This window comes from Ammospiza nelsoni, chromosome 3, assembly GCF_027579445.1.
Source record: "Ammospiza nelsoni isolate bAmmNel1 chromosome 3, bAmmNel1.pri, whole genome shotgun sequence".
Lineage (NCBI taxonomy): Eukaryota > Metazoa > Chordata > Aves > Passeriformes > Passerellidae > Ammospiza > Ammospiza nelsoni.
The window spans coordinates 70,217,885-70,239,056 of record NC_080635.1 but is presented as its reverse complement, the minus strand read 5'-3'; the positions used below and the strand labels follow the sequence as shown (position 1 = coordinate 70,239,056).

Below are 21,172 nucleotides of genomic sequence, written 5' to 3'. Positions count from 1 at the left end.
CAGCGAGGGCACAAGGCGAGTGAGGAGGCGGAATCGTCTCGGCAGCCGCTGCATTTTGTGTGGAAGCCGCTCGGGGGTTCATTAATATCATTAGCATTTAACCCCCTCCCTGCCCCCTCCCCTTGGCAGCGCGGGGTGACGTCACGCGGCGGCAGGAGTTGGGGGGAAAGCGAGGGAAGCTCAGTGGGCAAGGGGCGTCCCTCTCCCCTCCCCGCCGCTGCCTGTCACTGCCTCTCTGCTGATATTATAGGGGCCGAAGCCTGGAGCTCAAAGCGCGAAGTCAGCCAGTGTAATGAACTTCTGGAAACCTTTCCCTTTTTATACCATTCAGTTTCTGAGAGGCAGAGACTGCCTCCTCTGACGCCTTTTCCCCCCTTCCATTATTTTTCCAGGCTCTGATCTCCCTGCTTGCTGCACCGAAGCGCTCGGCGCAGAGCCCCGCTCCCTATCCTACCTTCTCCTTCGCCTCATTGTTGTCCTGGCTGCTGTGGCTCTCGCTTGCCTTCCAGGAGCGCGGTGGCGAGCACAGCCGCACCCCCAGCACCCTCCCAGGGTCCCGAGGGCATCTACTCGGAGAGGGGCAGCCGGCGGCCGCCGACTTTGAGTCACTTCGTTGTTCTTTTTCTTTTTTCTTTTTTTTTTTTTTCATTTTGCTCCACTTTTTTTTTTTCCGCGCCCCCCACCCCCTTTCCGCGTCCCCGCAGCGTGTCCCCTTCCCTCGGGAGGACATCGCCGGGGGAGCGGGGCTGCGGCGAGGATGTGCCGGCCCCCGCGGCGGAGCCAGCAGTGAGCACCCGAGGGAGGCACCTGCCCCGCGGAGCCGGGGGGCCCCCGGGGGGGCCGCACCGCCTCGCCCCGGCGCCGACACTTCGCCCCGAGTTTAGCGACTCACGGGGGCTTCGAGCATGAGCAAGCCGGCGGGATCAACAAGTGGGTAATAACGCGGTGGAGGCTTCGAGCAGCCGTTCCGAGGCCGGCTGCAGCCTGGCCTGGGGGGCGGGAGGTGGAGGGGAGGGAGAGGAAGGGGAGGGGGGGTTGCGGCTTGGGTTTGCACCCCCCCACACCCCGCGCCCAATTGAAAAAGAAGTGTATATTTCCAACCGGAGTGGCAACGAATATATAGGCTCGGGGTCGCCCCGATGGAGTTTGGGCCTGGGGCTTACAAAAAGCCGTTTTCCAGCTGCGTGCCCCGGCTTTCCGGGCTGGGAACCGGGGCAGAAGCCCGTGGGCAGCGAGCACCCGGGAAGGCGACTCCGCTGACGGCGGGGAGGGGGCTGGACCCGCCGGGACGCGGCCGGCTCCGTGCGGGTCTCCGGCACAGGGGTGAAGGGGGAAGGTTTGCGTTTAAAAGGCATTTCGGCGTTTAAACGTGCTGGTTTTCTCACGGGTTTTATGCAACCTTCTGCGACATAATGATTTCTTTTTAAGAGTTTGAAACTCCGGTCATTCAATTACACGGAATCGCGTAAGCAACTCAGTCGAAGGAGGATTTAAATGCAATACTTTGCACACCATTCCTAGTTACAACAAATAATCCTGCAACGAGGAAAGCAGAAACAACTTAAAAGTCACATTTTCCTTAATCCTAAATCCATGCACCTCATAACTGGGGAATTTAAAGCATGACTAACCGCTCTTACAGAATGGCTCAATTCGTATAATCCCAATGGGACTTTCGGAGTTTGTAATATGGATGGAGTCAGTAACAAAGGGGGGAAAAATACCCAATCCAATTTAATGTCTGACAAGTGATGGATCGGACAGCTATTTCCTCTGCGCTCCGACAGGCTCCCGGGGTTGCGGAGTGGCGGCCAAGGGAGGCAAATCTCCCTCCCGCCGCGGTACCTGCCACCGGCCGCCCCCCGCCAGCCCCGCGGCCTTCTCCTCGCCTCTGCCTCCATTATTTTGACCCGAGCCCGCCCTTTGTCCGCGGGGGCCGGGGAGCCGGAGGAGGGCGGGGGGGCGGCGGCGGGGCCGGGGGCAGCGGGGCCGCGGCGCGGAGGGCGCGCGTGGAGGCGGCGGCGGCGCGGAGCCCCCGGCACTGCGGCCGAGCTGCCGCCGCTTCGGCGTCGCTGGCTTGTCCTCTTCCTCCGCGGGGCTGAGTGCGGCATCTCTTTGCCCCAGCCCCGCTAGGAAGGGAATAAAATTGTAGTCGAGGTGCTAAGGTACTGCTAACCCGGGAAGGGGACGGGGGCTAAAAAACCTGCGGCGGTCGGGGCTGCTTCGGCCGACTGCATTCCCTAGGTTGCCCGGCTCGAGCGAGGCTGCCGGAGCGGGATCGGGCCCGTGGGCAGCCGCGCCGGGACCTGCCGGGGCTCCTAGCAGGTTTCTGAGTGATGAGGAAGGGGCCGGCAGCCCCGGGGAGTCTTGTCCCCAAAGGGCGGCGGAGCTTCTGCCGGAGACATTTTGCGGAGATGAAAACCCGCCAGGCTGGATCGCTCCTCCGGCCCCACGGCGCTGAGCGACCCCCCGGCCACCGCCGCCGCTTTCACTGGTGACCCCCTGACCCCTGGGGACCTCCCGAAAGGGACCCCGAGGCCCGACTCAGTCCAACCCCACGGGCACGGGGACACGCTGGGTCTCCTCAGCGCCGGGGCCCGAGCCCTGCCGGCCTCGGCAGCGCATGCAAAAGCCCGACCGGCAGTCCCAGGGCCTGGGCGATCGTCCCGGGGGTCCTGAGGGGCTCCCGGGCGAGGGGGCTGCGTCCTGGCTTTTCTGCCCGCCGGTGGGCGCCCGGCGATGTCAACTGCGATGTCTGCCTGGGTGGTAACAAGACCCCATCCCGCCGTCCCCCGAGCCCAGACTAACTTCTTTCAACAGCCTCTGATGGTAATTACAGTAATCGGGGCTGCCATATATCCTTTAAGCAATTATGACACACAAAAAAAGCCCCCAAGGACCCCCTGTCGTGGGATGTTCAAAACGGTTTTCCTGCTGAACAGAAATCCCATTTTCTTAGCGGTAAAACTTCTGAGACGAAGCAGTACCTCGGGGAACCGGAGCGCTTTTAAACAGAGTTAATCAGTTATCGCATGACCCCGTGTCAAGCTTACATTTTTCCCTTCCCACCCCCCGCCCTGCCTCTTACCCGTCTATTTATTTCATATTTTGCCCAGCAAGAAAGTTTTCTCATAACAGCCCCCGCGGGGCAGGGCTGGGGGTTCGGAGGGGGTGGGCAGAGCGCGGCCGGGACGGGGCGGCCCCGCCAAGGCGGGATGCGGGGGGCTCCGGCCGCTCCCTCCGCCGTGGCCCCCATCCCGTCCCCGCCTCGCCGGGGCCACGGGGCTCAGCAGAGCGGCCACCGACTTGTGTGGGTTTGGTGAGGTGCTCCAGGTGCTTGTGTGGGTTTAGTGAGGTGCTCCAGGTGCTCGCCATCTACGGCAGGAATACGGGGACGTGTAAGGAGTACATGGGCCATGTGTTTATATGCATGCTGTGGATATGTACTACATTGTGCATAGGATTTTTTTTTTTTTTCCCAAAGCGGCTCCCAAACTTAAAATCTGTGTGGGGAAAACTATCACAAGTTTTTCCGTCTCCACTTAAGCGCCGGCAGAGGAGCCGGCCGCCCCGCTCCGCAGGCCGGCCGGGCAAGGGGGACCGTGTTGCTGCCCGGTGCCCCGGGGGGTGGCGGTCACACGGCGGGCCCGGGTGTGCGGGGCCGAGGCCGGGCCCGGAGCCGCGGGAAGGGGAGCGGCGCTGGGACGGGTGCGCGGGGGCAGCGCAGCAGTGCGGGCTCGGCACCGGGATGCACCACCGCTGCACGTACCGCTCCAGCGTGTCTGCCCCCACCCCCAGCCTGCCCCTCCTCCCTCCTCCTCCTTTGTGTGCGTGCGTGTGGATCCTCTCTCTCCCCGTGGATGCTAAGGACTGGAGAGGGAAGTCGGGCGCTTTCCCCCGTTTGCATTGTGCGATATCCGAATTCCCATGCTACACTTTTTGACGGGTCACTGGTGCCCCAATAGGCAGGTGGCAAGGAGGGCTTGTAATTACACACTCCCAGAAACCGTGCCTTGGCCTCAGCCCTCCTCACGGGCGCCTACCTGCAGCTCCAAAGCCGCGGTTTGCTCGCAGGCAATGGTGTGCGGGGGGGGCATCCTTCAGCTGCGCTCCTTATTAATTGCGCAAAAGTTTTCTATTCTTTAACCTCTCTCCCCCCGTCCCACCTTCCCTCCCTCCGCCACCCCTCCCTCTCGCAGTCCCTAACCTAATCCCCGTCCCTCTCGCCGTGTTGTGTATAGCAGCTGTCGGGTTTCATTTAGGGGAGAAGCTGGCAGCTTGTGCTCATTGGAGGCAGTCAAACGAGTTTCAATGGGGAAAATCATTAAGTTAACACTTTATCTAATGTCCCTATTGTCTGCCAGCAGGCATTGTCTTAGAACCTTAGCGCAGACATGTCTGAAAGTATCTCGGACTCCTAAATTCTCTAGGGAGCGAGAGGAGCTCCTGCGGCCTGTTTCCATTGCCCCCTCCCGCCCCCCAGCACTGCTCCGCACGCTGCCGCTTTTCCCCCTCCATCTTCACCCACTCGTAGCCCGGGCTGTCCCTGAACTACTTCCAAAAATATATAGCGGCCCGAGAGCTCTCCATTAGAGTTTGGAGACCAAGGCTTGGTGAGAGGGACTGAATTTATAATTTAAGGTCTGGTAAGAGGGAATAAGGCTGTTTGAGAGACAAGAGAAGACAAGAGAAGACAAGAGAGAAGAGAAGGAGAAGGAAAAGAAAAATATTAAAGGAAAAAAGTAAACAAGGAAAAGAAAGAGAATAAGAAAAAGAAAACAAGGGAAAGGAAAATGAAATAAAAAGAAAAGAAAAATATTAAAAGAAAAAGAAAAAGAGAGCAAGGAAAAGGAAAAGAAACATGAAAATGAAAAGAAATTAAAAGAAAAAATTAAAGGAAAAAGAAAAGAATTAAAGGAAAAAAGAAAAAATTAAAGGAAAAGAAAAAAAAATAAAAGAAAAAGAAACAGCAGAAGAGAGAAGAAAAAAAAAAGGAGCAAAGGCAGAAGCCGAGCGGGGTTTTGGCGGGTTTCTTAAACGGGGCTGCAATCGTCTCTGCACGAGTTTTTCCATCTCCCTGAGAGTATTTGCAGTTCTGGTGGCAGCCGGAGCGAAAGCAGCGCCCGGCGGCGGAGCGGGGGCTGCGGCGGAGCGGAGCGGGACGGGGGACACTGCCCGCCCGCCAGGCTCACAGCTCCGCTGACTCCTCCGCGCAAGAAACAGAGGCGGAAAGTTTTGCTGCAGGTTTCGGGGTGAAGAAAATGGCACGCCTTCCCTGCCGTGAAAATCAGCCCCCTTTCGCCAGGGTTGCCAGCGGGGAGAGGAGGTTGCTTGGCTTCCCAATCATTTTATTTTGTTTTGGTTTGGTTTATTCTGTGCATCGGTCTCCTGACTGCTCTCCTGCCCAGGGAAAGCGCCGTCCTGTTTGCCGAGTGCCAGAAAGCCAGAGAAACACACACCCTCCTCACCAAAACCCCCGAATTCCCTCCCCTCCCCCTCATCCTCACTTCTCGCAGGCAGGACTGCTGCTCCCGCTGCTGTAATCTTCCCTTCCAAAATAGGTCTTGGCGATTATAGAAGATCCAAATAAACGTAGCGGGGCATGAATAATGCTCATTGTAGAAAACTGACACTTGCTCAAGGAAAAGAAAGTTGGCTATAAAATCACTTCATTATTTGCTTGTACTGCGGCTCTGGGGCTAATCCCTCCGGAGGTCAGATTGCTGAGAGCTCTCTCTCTCCCTCTTTCCCTTCTCTGCTTTCAGGTCGCATTTTAGACATCCCTTGCAAAGTGTGTGGGGACCGCAGCTCCGGAAAGCACTATGGGGTTTACGCCTGCGATGGGTGCTCGGGATTTTTCAAGAGGAGCATCAGGAGGAATAGGACCTATGTTTGCAAATCAGGAAATCAGGTACCACCAGCAGCCTAGCCCCCTCACCGCCTGCACCCCCTACCCTGCATTTCCCCAGGGGCTCGCATTGCCCCTGCCCCGCCAAGAGAGAGACTCCGCAGCAAGAGATGCAGCAGCCGCGCAGCCTCACCCTCCCTTGCCGGGTCCCGGGCCGAGGCCGGGCGCTGGGTGCACGTCCCCCCGCCCCAGCGCACCGGAGAGGATGGGAGAGATGTGCAGGGAGAAGGAGGGATGTGGGCAGGGGGAAGGCAGAGCCAGCGCATCGCCTGGGTACAGGAGGACAGAGAGGGGCGGCCTCCCGGTAAGCCTCAGAACAGCCAGGCGAGGGACAACCATGGGTTTACAAACTGCGTATCGTACCCGCGCCCAGGCGGAGGCAGCCCCGCTTTTCCCCTTCTGCTCCGGCCGCTCTCCTTCCCACTCCGGGAGCGTCCCCGCGGGGATGTGAGGCTGGGATCGCGGAGGGATGCGCGGTGCAGCGGGAGCCCCGAGGGGGCGGCGCCGCCGTCGCTGTCTCGGGTGCTGAAGGCGGCCCGGCCCGCCCCGCCCGGCCCGCCCTGCCCCCAGGCCGAGCACCTGGCCCGGCCCGGCACGGTGCACGCAGGGCCGGCCCCTCCGCGCCTCCCGGGGCCGGCGGGTGGGCGCTGCTGCCCCCGGCCCGACGGCTGGTTGTGTTGCAGGGAGGCTGCCCGGTGGACAAGACGCACAGGAACCAGTGCCGAGCCTGCCGGCTGAAGAAGTGCTTGGAGGTCAACATGAACAAAGATGGTACCTGCTCCCCCTCTCCCGGGGCTGGGGTGGCGGGGCACCCGGAGGGAGATCCTCTGAACTGAGTAGCGCTGAGTCACCCCGGTGTCTCCTTGGCCCGGCCGCGACTGACCATCCCATCCTGCGGCACCCTCAGACACTTCTCCCCAGGCACCCTCGGGCGGGGGGCACAGGGCTGGCCTCAGGAAATTGCAGGGAGGGAGGGAGGGAGGTAAGGCCGGTCGAGCAGCGCGGGCACCCCGCGGTGACTGCCTCGGCCCTCGTTGATGCCCACAGCGGTGCAGCACGAGCGGGGCCCCCGCACGTCGACCATCCGGAAGCAGGTGGCTCTCTACTTCCGCGGGCACAAGGAGGAGAGCGGCGGAGCCCCGCACTTCCCCGCCGCCGCCCTGCCGGCACCCGCCTTCTTCACCGCCGTCTCCCAGCTGGAGCCCCATGGCCTGGAGCTGGCCGCTGTCACCGGCACCCCGGAGAGACAGGCTCTGGTGGGCCTGGCACAGCCCACCCCGAAGGTCAGCCCCTGCCCCGGCCCCCCGCGGGCTGCAAACCTTGCTGCTGAGGTGCCTGCAACCTGTCACCTCCTTCCTGCCTCTGGGGTAGACATGGCAAAAACAGCAAGGCTTGAGGCTTTGTGGGTTGTGGTGGGGACTTTTGTTACATCTCTAAAGGCTGTGAGGAGATGAGGTGCAATCCCTCTGGAGAAGCGGTATGCAGCAGGAGCAGCTGATAACCTGCTCCATACAAACCCTGTCTCACGCATTCTTATACCTTCATGGATGCAGAAATGCTCCTCCTGCCTGGAGCCCATCCACAAGTCAGTTTTAGACCTTGTTTCACAAGGAATGCAATCCCTGTGAATGAGTTTTCTTCAGAGAAATGCCAGTCTCCATGGTGGTGTAGTTCAGAAAGTACTTTGTGTACTGACCAAAGCCTGCAGCTTGTCCCCACAGACACAAAACTCAAACTTGGCTAAGCTGGCTCTCTGCACTTCTTGGTTGTGACATTTCCTGAGCAGCCCAGTGGAAGCACTGCTGTGGCCTCGACTGCACAGGAATTAGCTAAAAGGTGATGTTTTTCATTAGCCCATTTGCAATGGCATTTTGTGTCTTCACAGCATCTAGAAAATCACAGAAGAAACTGCTTAAATAGTTCTGCATTTTCAGAGCTGGTACATAGCTTGGCAGAATCCTTCATAAACGTGGTCACAACATACAGTTTTATGTGGTAACTTTTAAAAATGCTGAATCAGAATTTATTTGGCAAGAAAATTCAGCACACCCTTGAAAACATAACTCCATTCAAACCCTACACAACCTCTAGATAGTTATGCTAGGCTCTGTGCATCTACTTACAAACTGCTGCAGTCAGGGAGCAAGATGAAGGTCTAGGCTAAATGAATATTTACTGCTTTGCTGAGCAGGGCTGGAATGCTAAATCAGCTTCTGAAGCAAGGTTACAAACTACATGTTGTTAATCAAATTTTTACTCTTCTAACTCCGCTATCAGAGGTGTTCTATTGTGTAACAGGGTAAAGCATGACACATAATTTTGGTATGCTTTTTCCCTTCTGATGCAATAATTTCATTCTCCTTTCAAGCTCCTGCTCTGAACAGTTTCTGTAGTACAGCTCATCCACATGGATAAGCAGCAAGGAGCAGTTTGGAATGAGCCCACTGCAAGCAATGCCCTCTGCTTGCAGAACAGGAGAGTGCACACTGTACTGGGCATGACCAGAGCACTGGATGTAGGGGAGAGGAAGACCAGGCTGCCTTGGTGGCACTGTATGAGATGGCTTTATTTTCTCTTTGCCATTAGTACCCACACGAAGTCAACGGCACCCCGATGTATCTGTACGAAGTGGCCACTGAATCCGTCTGCGAGTCAGCAGCCAGACTTCTGTTCATGAGCATCAAGTGGGCCAAAAGTGTCCCAGCCTTCTCCACCTTGTCCTTACAAGACCAGGTAAGGCAGTGGCAGTGGGAGTGGCAATGGCCTGGCCTGTCTGTTAAAGAAGGCTCAGACTTCACATTGGGTCCTGAGCTTGCAGTCCTAGACTTTGAAATCCGTAATGGACTTCAGCGGCTCTGAAGTTCAGTGCAGCGTTTCAGTGTGTCCCTGAAAACCAGGCAGTGATTTAGAAACTGCTTTCCTCCAACTTCTATCTTGTGAAGCAAGTGAAAAATCAAGGAAATCCAGGAAAAAGAAATCTAACATAGAACTAATATTATGGAAGAACAAATGCTAGAGGAGAAATCACCAGGCTGCAGACCAAACTTAGTATGCCCAAACTGTTTTTCTACTTGTAGGACAAGTTTTCTTTCCATAAAATGGGGAATAGCATCTTACTTTGCTATTTAGGGATGAGAAATGCTTAGTTAAGTTTATGGTTTCAGGATATGACTGAGGTTGTTTCTGAAGACCAATTCTCCTCCTCTTCCTCCTCCTCCTCCTCTACCAGTTCTTCCTTTTCCTCCTCCCCCTCCTCTCCACATCCTCCTTCTCCTCCTCTTCTTTTTCTCCTCTCCTCTCAACTGTTTATGCAGAACACATTTTTTTCCTTATTCACCTTGGCTTGCAATTATGTCAATATGGTGGAAGCAGTATTTGGCCAGCCCCCAATATTTTTACCATTAATTAAAATCTTCCCTAATATGTTTTGTTTTCCTCTATGATAATTTCCCTTTGCCTCAAGTAAATCATAGGTGAACCATACAAGATGAAACAATTTCCTAATTACTTGATTCTTGATGAGGACTCAGTATGCTTTGTATAATGCACCAATTTTTTAAAAAGTAATCAGATAATTGTGAAATGGAAGGGTGGAAATCTACACAAAGCTCCAGTCATAAAAGACGTCTATTACTTTGATATGATTGAGCTAATTTACCAAAATGGTAACTAGAAAAACTGTGCCATAGATGTTACACAGCAGTCGTCAGAGGAACTAGTTCCTCTCCCCAGAAGCACATTACAAGTTTTGCAGTTGATATGCAAATATGTATTTTGAGCTACAAGAAAAGAGCTTCCTAGAAAACCAATAATGTTTTCAATCTAAAGGTAAATAATGATAGTCACAATGTGTTATAAAGCTAAGGTGTATAAAAATGCTCATTTTCTAGCACCAAACCCACGTCTTGAAATCCTTGTTGTGAAATTAGTCAAAGAGGAATGCTGCTCAGTTCTACCTGCTGTCCTGCTATGCAGTGAGGATGAGAGGAGAGATGAGATAGGGCCTGGAAGGTCACACATGCCAGTAGGAAGACAGGAATCCCAGTGTGGCATCCCACTGCTCTCTAATCGTGTCTTCTGCTGCCACTTATCCTGTGGAGCACTGGGTCTGTCACAGTGAGCAGCCAAAGAAACAGGCTCAAGTGTCAGGGACAAGAAGAAGGTGCTCCAGCAGCAGCCCCAGCACACAGGAGCAGACTGGGTCCATTTCTGGACCAGTGATGTCCACTGGAGGCTCCATAGGCAAAGGGTTTATCTGACATAACAGGGAGGCATTTCCCACACCATCATCTCCGTTCGTGTGGAGAGGAGGAGGCAGCAGGATCTGCAAGGAGGGGAGATCTCCCTGGTGTGTGACCAAGCACAGCCTGCTTATCTACCATAGGCACCACAGTGCTCCCATTAAATAACCCACTGCCTCTTTCACTTTCATAGCAGGGACTAATCTTAGTGAGTAACATATTAAAAACTCAGCCTTTGCTTAACATCACTTTCACTTGCTGTAGCTCATTGCAAGTCAGCTTCCTCAAAACTCAGAGCGGCTCAGCTCAAAAGCTTTGATTTGGGCCTCTTCCTGCATGATTCCCCTATCACACTTAGGAGAGCTGGAGAAGAAATAATTCTGATTTTATCACCTTATTTCATGAATAATCGTACAGTTGAATTTTATAACATTGCTATTGCTTTATTTAATATGACAATGGCCCAGCTGTAAATGTCTGCATTTCTCTTTTGGTATCCCTGATTTTTGCTTTTTTTTTTTTTTTTTTTTTTTTTTTTTTTTTTTTTTTTTTTTTTTTTTTTTTTTTTTTTTTTGTGGTCTTCTAAAAAAGCCAAGTGCACTGTAATTTCAGAACTCTGGGGCAGTTTTATCTTGAAGGCAGGGAAATAAATAGAAACCGACTTGCTGATAAAACACAAGTCTGAGCGTCTGAGCATTGCTGCATTTTTACCTCTGGTAAAGGTGTCTGGGAAGGTGTCCCTTCCCTAGATTCATACAGATTAAGTCCATTTTGAACTGGAAACCACAAAACAAAGAATGCCATGCTTCTAGTGCTGCTGGCTTGCACACCTGCCCACATTATCTGTGAGACAGGTTGGCCCAATGCAGGTCCCCAGCAAAAGGTCACAGCAAGGATGGGGTTGATTAAGAAGCAAAACCAGTTGTTCAGAAAGCCTGGTGTTTGTTATTTCTTTGAAGAAGGAGGGCTGAGTATGACTTCAGCATGAATTATTTTAATTGGTGGTTTTACAGACTTATGCATAGGCATGAAGAAAGCTTTTGCTATTGGAATAGTCTCTTATTTCTAAAGTCTTCTGACTTTAAAGGCTTAGTGGGAAAAAAAAAATGAAATTGATATCTTCCAGGAACCACCATTCATTGCCATTGTATCTGCATGAATGAATGACAAAAAAAGAGCAAATGAAAGCAAATGACAAAAGCAAATGAAAGGCTGGCAAATAACATTCTGTGTCATACAGACACCCGCACATCCATCAGGTGGGGTTATCCAGAGGAGAGACTGGGTTTGCAGGCTGCAGTGGTTAAGAAACTTTAGGGAAGGTTCATCTGCTCTCAGAAGAACGATGAGATGGGGACCACACTCTGGACACAGCACCCCCTCCCTGTCTCCATTTCAGGCAATAATCTGGGCAGTTTTTGGTACTGCAAAATCCAATGTAAGTGTTTCAAACAGCAGCTGTATGCAGAGACACAAGTACCTTCCTGTCACACTTCCCTTATGTTATGGAGAAGTTCTGCAGAGCACACAAAAGGGCAAAAAGGCATGAAATGGACATAACCCCACAGAGACAAGTTGAGAGCAGAGACTCTGAGAATTCAGACTGGAAGAGGATGGTTTAAAACTTGTAATCATGGAATCACAGGAGGCATCAGGTTGGAAGGGATCACACCTGATCCAACCCCCCTGCCTCAAGCAGGGTCATCACAGAGCACATGGCACAGAACTGTGTCCAGGCAGTTCTTAAATATCTCTGGTGAGAGAGACTCTACAACCACTTTGGGTAACCTGTTCCAGTGCTTGCTGCACAGTAAAGAAGTTTTTCCTCATATTCAGGTAGAATTTCCTGTGCAGTTTCTGTCCATTGCCTGGTGTCCTAGTGGCTGGCAACAAGTAACACTGTTCTGAACAGCAGTATTGTTAGGAGTTTGCACATAGATGAAGGATTTGCTCTTATTGATGCTTTCTGTATCACCCACTACTTTCACATACCTGATTCCAAGGATATCATCATTCATTTGGTACAGCATCTTTTTTTACTTTGCTCTTCTTTACAGACTCTTTACATACTTCAAATACCCTCCTTCCTCTTTTCCTAAGAAGCTAAGCTGCTGGTAGTTTCAGGGACCATAGAAACATCAATGACTGCAGGTTTTGGGGTTTTGGTTTGGTGGCTTCATTTTTTTGGGCAATCTGCTTTCACTGCATGGAGTTGCTAGAAGGTATCGTCTGAGCCCACTACAGTTCTCACCTCTTCAAATCTCTCCCACCCTATTTTGTGACACAAGGTCTCAGCAACATGTACACACCACCACGTGCCTTTTGGCCATGCACTTCAGCTGAACCAGAGGTCCTCCAATCCTCTCTTAAGAGTTGGTCTGGGCTAACAATCTAACAACCCATAGATGCCCTCCAGACTAAATATGTCTGTTCTGGCTTTGCCAGTCTGCATTTCCAGAAGTCTTGTCTCCTCTTCAGATGCACCACTGCCTCTTCAGGGAAATCACAAGCATTGCCTCAGGGAAAACACAGAAAAACACATCCTCCATACAGGCATGCAATGTGCAAAAACTGCAGAGAACTAGCAATGCTGTCAGCATAGGTGCCTGGATATTCTCATCTCTGAAAGGAAACAGCTTTTACTGCCTGGAATTTCTGAGTGATTTTAAGCAAAAAAAAAACAGAAAAACAAGTGACACTGATGTTTGTGTGTTCAGATGCTGTGCTTGACAGATATAGAGAGTGGCTTAGTAAGGAAGGGGTTATAAGATGGATGTGTGCTCTAAAGCACTGCTCCTTACACTGATCCAGGATGTTATCCAGGCTTTTCTTCACAAAATCCTGCCTTCTGGAGGGAAAGGAGTGTAATCTCCAGAGATCAAGAGGAAAGACCTGTCCTAGAACAGCCATATAAGTGCTGAGGGGGAGGAGAAGAGAACCCATATCATGCTGAGAAAGCAGGTGTATTCATGTTGTGAGCAAATGCTCTGGGAAAAGAATTCTCTCTTTTTTTCTTTTCCCTTTTGGTCCACAACATGGTGCACAGTGAGCCAACCCTCAGTGTTTTTCTACAATGCATAGACTTTTTTCTAGACACCTTCTCAAAAGGCTAAGAGAAGAGCTAATGAATGCTGTGGGGGAAATACCATGACAGGCATTTAAAGTAGTTTTTAAAATAACAGAAATTTACATATTTAAATTGTTTATAAATCTATAAATTATACACTATGTTATATTGTACATCTATTGTATGACAGCTGATGCTTTTGGAAGATGCTTGGAGAGAACTGTTTGTTCTAGGAATAGCACAATGGGCCATTCCAGTTGATGCTAACACTCTACTGGCTGTATCTGGTAAGAATTGCACAATTTAATGACTTTGTTACAAAAATTACCATAAAAATACATTACTGAAAAAAGAACAACATGTAAAGAATAACAAATTCCTACTGAACAATAGAGCATACCTGTCATTTATAAATCTATATTTAAATGCAAATAATGTTGTTTTGTTGTATTCATGACTGCTTGCATTGTCATTTAAATGCAAATTACTGTGTTTGTTATCATCCAAGAGAAGATTTTATATTAACTTTCATACAATATAGTCAGTTTACATGGAACTAGATAGACAAGTGTGACAATAGAGAGGACATTGATACAGAGGATTTTGTCAGAAATCAATATGAAATAAAGCAAATGCCTTTAATATTATTTATTTCATCTGTTTCTGTTTCAGGCATGAACGGTGACAATACAGATTCTCAGAAGCTGAATAAAATTATTTCAGAAATACAGGCCTTACAGGAGGTTGTGGCTAGATTTAGACAACTTCGTCTAGATGCTACTGAATTTGCCTGTCTCAAATGCATTGTCACTTTTAAAGCTGGTAAGCAAAAAGGATCTCTCACTTGTCTGGTCTGATAACTGTGAGGCTGCTGCTTTAAAGTGATGTTTTAAACCAGGCACAGCTTTGAATCACCCAGTAGGTTTCCCCGTATTGAATTCCAATAGTCATTGCTGCATTTTGAAAGGGCTGACAGTGGAGTGCTGGGGAACTAATGGGAACGTTTAATTTCCATTGATAGCACTAGCTGAACTGTTTTGATCCACACAAGAGTCAAGCTGAACTAGTAACTGATCTGCTTTCCAGTGCCCACACACAGTGGTTCTGAACTGAGGAGTTTCCGCAATGCTGCTGCCATAGCAGCCCTTCAAGACGAAGCCCAGCTCACCCTGAACAGCTACATTCACACCAGGTCAGTGGTGGCTTCTGCCAGTGCTTCTGGCAGCTGTAGGGCTGAAATCCTGCTCTCATTGCATGCAAGTCAGTGCATTTGCACTGACTGAAATGGGGACCAGGCTGCCACGGAGAGTATACATTGGCTGCCAGCCGGCTGGGGTTTCTGAAATAGAACCATAGAAAATGTTGGAAAGGATCTTTAAAATTATTCAATTCAACCATTAACACTGCCAAGTCCACCATAAATCATGTTCCCAAGGGCCACATGTACACATTTTAACTATCTTCAGGGATGATGACTCCACCACTTCCCTGTGCAGCCTGTTCCAATGCTTGACAACCTTTTTGGGAAAGAAATTTTTCCTAATATCCAAACTAAACCTCCATTGGTGCAACTTGAGGCCATTTCCTCTTGTCCTATTGTTTGTGACTGGGAGCAGGGACCAAAACCCACGTCACTACAATTTCCTTTCAGGTAGAGAGTGATAAAGCCTCCCCTCAGCCTCCTTTACTTCAGACTAAACAACTGCAACTCCCTTAGCTGTTGCTCTAGATCCTTAACCAGGACTTGTGCTCTAGACCCTTAACCACCTTTGTTGCTCCTCTTCAAGTGTGCTCCAGCACTTGGGTGTTTTTAAACAAACAGAAAGGTGTTAAAAGGAGATCTCTTCCTCTGAGAAGTGATAATGGCTGGGCAATACTTTGCAGTTCAGAGGGCTAAATTTTCTCTATGTTATATTCAATCAAATACCACTAAAAGTGATGCTCAAAACATTGCATCTCAGTCAGTATGAGTGCCTTTCATACATGATCTCCAGTTCCCATATAACCTCCTCCATTTTGCAGACACAGAAATCAGGACACAAGGAGCTTAAGTGGCTCTTCCAAGATGTCACCCGGAGTTTGTGATCAGGTTCAAATGAAAACCCCAGAATTTGTGAATCCCATTATGGTGCTGCAGCAAAGTCCTTTAGCTGCAGTGGAAGTCCATGAGACTAAAATAGTTGAAGATGGAGCAGTGGAAGAGGAACTGTTATACATTTTTTTCCCTCTGAAACTTTGATTTGCTGTCATAGTAGCTCTGTCAGGCAGAAGCCCTATCAGTATCAGAGATTAGATGGTAGCAGTCTCTGAAGCACTTTTATTAGTCTACAGGGAATGGCCTGCACTGGGGATGGAAGTAAAAATGCAAATTCCATCCAATTATGGCTGCTTCAGAGCAGAAAGAGTAACTGCTGCATAGTGGTCTCTTCCTATTCTTAAGGAAGGCCTTTTCCATGAAGATTGCTCCCTGGAGACCTTAAGTGAGACAGGGCCTGTTGGAGAGAGAAGCCAGGGAGGAATATATAGCCACTTCCAAGGAATCAACTTTTCCACGGCATTTCTGTGTTGCCAGAAGTATTTAGATACTGCGCTACCCAGTGTATGTTGTAAACAATATCCTTTTACAAGGGAAAAGTGCAGTCCGCTGACAGGACTCTCACTCAGACTCCCTTGTGAGAGGGCTTTCAGCCTGTGTGTTTCATCTTCAGGCTTGAATTTACCCTCCTGCCAATGTCACTGCAGTATCAGCCCTTTGATCCCAGTGGAGGTGCTCTCAAGAGGATGCAAGGGAGGGCAGTCTGGGGAAGCAGCATGTTTCTCCTAACAACCTACACTTCACTTTAGGGAGACCTCTGTAAGCAGAAGTTTGAGAATCACTGTTGTAAAGACAGCATAAGCACAGCTAAAAATGCACATCCTGTGCTGTGCTGGCTTCAAAAGCTGGGAGAAAGGCCAGAAAGCATCCTATACAAAAACACATTACCTGGGGAAAAGCACAGCTTCTTTAACTAAAACTCTCCTAACAAATGTCAGTTGGTATTCAATATATCTGCTAACCAAAAGGGGGTGATTACCATGACAATCCAGCTAGTTCTAAACTGTACTTCAAATGACAGGGCAGTTACTACAACTCAAGCTCTTCCCTGTATTGCATTGAGAACATTGCTGTATGAGGGACACATCAGAGCAGGTCCAGTTTTTGTATTCCTACTGCTCTAGGGGAATGAAAAAAGGAGCTAAACAAAACTCAGAAAGCTTGTCCTATGTTCTGCTGACTGCCACAGAGAGTTTTCCTTGGAGTCAACCTTGTTGCTCACACAAGTACAAAACACAGGGTTTTGGCACAGTTGTCCGGGGGTGACAATAGTATCCCACTAGATTCTGAGTCAATCTAGACCATGCAGAGTGCACTTAGGTTGAGCTTATGGTGTTTCCTCCCAAATTTGCCTCAAATTGGGACACATAGGTAGCATGACCTGTGCAATTTAGTAAATATTGGTCTTTTTCTATAAAATAAAGTCCTTCCTTTGAAAAAATACTTTAAAACTTCAGTGAAATTCTTTTTCTCTCTGTCTCTAGGTATCCCACACAACCCTGTCGTTTTGGAAAACTTCTATTGCTTTTACCAGCTTTACGTTCAATTAGTCCATCTACAATAGAAGAAGTGTTTTTCAAAAAGACCATTGGGAATGTACCAATTACAAGACTGCTTTCAGATATGTACAAATCCAGTGACATATAAATTACCTTAAAAGAAACAATCAGGATGGACAGTTTGAGAAGGACTTTTATCTGTGGAGAATAAGCCTCAACTAACAAAATCTACAGGAAGCATAAGCCTGGGAATGTTTAGTCCTTAAACTCATTGACAAAAAATACCCCAGTAGATATGATTCTGCTGCTCTGAACAGAGTGATTTAGATCATGGAGAGAATGTTTTGTTCGACAGAAAAAGTGAAAGTGGTTGGAATTTGGCTGCTATTCCTGTTACTACAGGATGGAGGCAATTCAGATGCCAGTCATAGTTAACAAAGACTCTGCTATTCTCTCATTCAACTGGCAGATCTGAGACAAAATGTGAAAGAAGGTACTTTAGCTTGTTCAGTATTTGGAACCGGGTGACCAAACTTGGCTTCTGTTGTAACACAAGATGTGGTGGCCTTCAGAATTGTTTTAAAAGTAGCCTATGTTGGGAAAATGTTTTTAATAAGATAGGCAACATTTGAGACCAAGTTACCAAAACATTGTTTCTGCTATAATGCATCATGAAGTGGCCTTCAGAACTGATTAAAAGGTAGCTTATGACGGCAGCTCCATTCTTCCTACAAAGTGAACTGGTGATCTTTGACGCAGATGTCACCACAATTTGTTCGGTTAACATCTCAAACACAGAAGAGCTTTATACATTTCCTTCCCGACCTTCCCTCCTTCTTCTTCCACACACAGACACACATTCACACACACACACACACACACCTGAAAAGAGACAACACAAGAAAGGAAGACTAAAACAGCAAAACCAAATACAATGGAGATGACCGCTTCAGTGATCTGCTGGCTGTCCCGTTGGCACAGTGCTGAAACCAAAGGCAACGGTGGCCAAACTCTTTGTCAATGAGATGTGCAGAGAAATGAAATGACTATTAAAAAATCAATGGAAGGAATTTTATTTCAAAGAAATAAAGGTTGTTGACTGATACAATGCTAACAATTTCCAAAAGTCTCCAATGCCTTTTTAGAAAACTCCAGGTTCTAATTTTGAAGCCTTGTTCGCCTACACCCTCTCACACACAAAAACGTTATAAGCTGCTTATTTGATGTACGAATAATGTAGAAAGAAAAAACATTTAAAGATAGCTGCTGTACTTTTCAAAATTTGATTTGTTATTAGGAACTAGCACTGAGAAAGATCAGCACTTGAACTATCATAGAATGAGTAAAACTTTTCCTGTACAAAATGGATTAACTGATTTGTGAAGTTAAAAAGTTGTACTCATTGTATTTACAAAGAATAAAAATATATTGAATTTAAATTAATTTCCACTGTTCTTTCAACCGCTGTCCTTAATCAGCTTCTTTCACTGTCCCCTACTTACCAGGGAATAGAAGTATTCTTTAGTAAAATGGATTGCCCTAGATCCTGTGGAGTTTCCATCATCAGAGGTTTTTAATAACAGATTAGACAAACATTAAAGGAGTAGCTTAGGTGATCCTGCCTTGTGAGATCCTACATGGAGCTATTTTCTGTAATCCAAATAAATACCAGCTGCCAAATAAATACCACCTTCTTTCTCAAGGTAACAGGTAGCTTTTTCTAGGATACAACACTACGTGCATCAGAGGTCTACCACAGTATGTGCCTTCCGTTGCATGTTATTACAATTTTTAGTACCAGTGAACCGTGCAGTAACAAAAGGTGATGAGTACAAAAGCACCGCTTCAATTAAAAAGACTGAGATTTTATTAAGGTGTCTAACTGCATAATCACACCAAAAAAAGAGGGAAACAACTCCTAATCAACACAACAACTTGGCAATAGTAGGAGGGAAATGCATTGTACATATGGCAATGAGTAACTGAAGAACCATGCATGCTAAAATGACAGGTAGAAATAAACTGTGTGTATTGATAGCTCACTGGTTTGCAGTGTCAAGGAATACAGGTCACAAGTGAAATCCTAGCTCTGCTGACTTCCAAGCTCAAAAATCTCACATGTTTCAGAGGTCAAAGTTTTAACCCCAGCTCTCTTCCATTTGCAGTCTGCTGGGTCTCACATTCTATCTTTTCCAAGACAGACAGACCATAAATACACAAGATGAGTCACAGGCTATGGGACCTCAAAGTATCTTCTATACAAACTGGCTTGGAGCACTTAAAAATGCACTTACCACAAAGCAGAGCACATTCTTAACAAGAAACCAACAAACTGTTTATAATCCATTCTTCCTGCAACTATAATAATCTCCAACTACCTTCTGCTCTCTACACTGAAAATAACCTAATAGGGTAAAAAAATCAATTGCAGTTCTCCAACTCTGTGACAATTCAGTCTATGAGCTAGAGAAATAAAACCCAGCGCTGCACAGAATCCATCACAGAACATTCATTTCAGTAAGATTCATGCTGCTGTCACAGAGCAGCAATGAGCATGAACTACATCCACCCTGCTAGACAACCAGGCAATCACACCCTGCAGTTTGCTGCAGTCCCTCCATCGCCCAGGCCAGAGGACACAGAGCGTACTGGCAAAGCAGGCAGGGCAATGGCACCACACCCACATCTCATCCTCTCACCTGCAAGACCCGGCCCAGCTGCAGAGCAGACTCACAAGCTGGGACAAGGCCCAGATCCCTATGGTTTAGGCACAGCTAATCTCAGACTGTGTTTTGCTCACACTGCTGCACATTGCACTGAAGCACAATCAGTTCCACTCCACTAGGATTAGGGTCTCTAGCTAGCCTTGAAGGACTTAAGGCTAGGTGAGATCCCAGAGTGCTATGCAAATGCCCTGTCATTCTAAGAGACTAATGCTCCAAAGTCCTCACTTTGGAAATAGGAATACTTTGACATCAAGCATGCAACTTTTCCCTCTTCAGCTTAAATATTTTAGTTTTTCTTTCATGGCCAATGATAGAGATTGTGTCATCATCTTTCAAGTTTAAGATGTGGCATTTATTTTCTTAGAGAAGCTTCTTCCAGAAATCAAAGTAACATTTGAGAGAAGAAAAATAACTTACTCTGTATCTAAACCTACATAATGAAACTTCAATATATTTAAACCTTACTTCCCCCTTTTCAAGAATAACTCAACTTTTAGGGGTGATTCAACAAGGAGAGGGAAATTCGGAAATTATTTACATTATCAAAAACATCTTGAAAAGCGACAGCCCTGGGCTGCAAATGGACTGTCAGTTTTGGTCCTTGGTTTCATGAATAGAACAGTTAGAATCAGCATAGTCTCAGTTAAGTATGAGGTTTCCACCTAAATTTAAATTATGCAGAGCAATTATTCAAACATCTATCTATTCAGTGCAGCTAATCAATAGCACTACGTGTAATTCAGCCAGCCACCACTGCCCTGTCACTTCAGTCTTTTACATTCAGATTTCCATAAATGAGGTTAATGGTCTTAGTTAAAAGAAGCTGCTAATTTTGCCAGAAAGTTTTAGGATGCTCTTTACAGAGATTGTCATAAGAAGGAAAAAAGCAGACCTGAGTCTAAGCCAATACATAGCTACCAAATAGCATGAAACTCTAGAGCCGATTGCTACTAGAATATCCTGGAATCTGCTGTCAAGAGCATCTGGACAGGCAACTTCCATGCCATATTTTGAAGACTAAGGAAGCTTCACTAGCTCACTTCCGTCCTATATAAAAGACAACTTCAGCAGTGCTGCCTGTGAACTGCAGTTCAGCCATCCAGCACCTGCATTGCACCAGTGGTCAAACCAGCACAATGCTGGTCTATGTGGTCTATGATCACATCTTACACCAGACTTGTAGGACTTTATGTTCCTAATTCCATTTGTAGAGCAGAGCTATTTTAAACTAGGCATGATGGCATAATATAAATTATGAAAACATTCATTTTTCTATAGGATGGCATAGTTTTCACTACCTAGTTGAAGCTGGATTGATGCTTCTCATGCCAGGCAAAAAGGTACCCTTTTCCCGAAGTTATTAAAGACACAGATCTGTTGATTGCCTCTCATGAGTGGTATTCCAGCTTTGGTTCCACAACACAGGAACAGCCTATTATACCTTTATGTGTTCTTGAACGCTTCCAGAGCAGGTGCCAGCATCTAAGAGTATTTAGTGCTGGCTGTTAGTGATACACAACTACAATGTGGAAGAGCATCACAGTGAAGCTGTAACACCAGTTCACTTGGCATAGTCAACCCTTCCTCCTCAGAAAGCAAGAGATACTGCACACTCAAGGTCAAGAGTGACAAAACA

At 48.1% G+C, this 21,172-nt stretch overlaps 1 protein-coding gene across 1 annotated transcript; it reads left to right on the top strand.

Annotated features, from left to right (window-relative positions):
- Window positions 1-905: 905 nt before the first annotated feature.
- NR2E1 (nuclear receptor subfamily 2 group E member 1) lies at window positions 906-18,249 on the top strand. Its single transcript, XM_059468024.1, has 9 exons — window positions 906-930; window positions 5,766-5,911; window positions 6,592-6,679; window positions 6,956-7,191; window positions 8,495-8,641; window positions 13,407-13,503; window positions 13,889-14,038; window positions 14,303-14,408; window positions 16,796-18,249. Exons 1-9 carry the CDS (start codon window positions 906-908, stop codon window positions 16,956-16,958), a joined length of 1,158 nt encoding a protein of 385 aa, XP_059324007.1. The 3' UTR covers window positions 16,959-18,249.
- The last annotated feature ends 2,923 nt before the right edge of the window (window positions 18,250-21,172 follow it).

Excerpts from the sequence above, each read along its gene's own strand:
- NR2E1 (XM_059468024.1), top strand. The coding sequence starts at position 906 with ATGAGCAAGCCGGCGGGATCAACAA. Across the intron at positions 14,039-14,302 it reads CATTGTCACTTTTAAAGCTG|TGCCCACACACAGTGGTTCT; the intron begins GTAAGCAAAAAG and ends TCTGCTTTCCAG. Across the intron at positions 14,409-16,795 it reads AACAGCTACATTCACACCAG|GTATCCCACACAACCCTGTC; the intron begins GTCAGTGGTGGC and ends CTCTGTCTCTAG.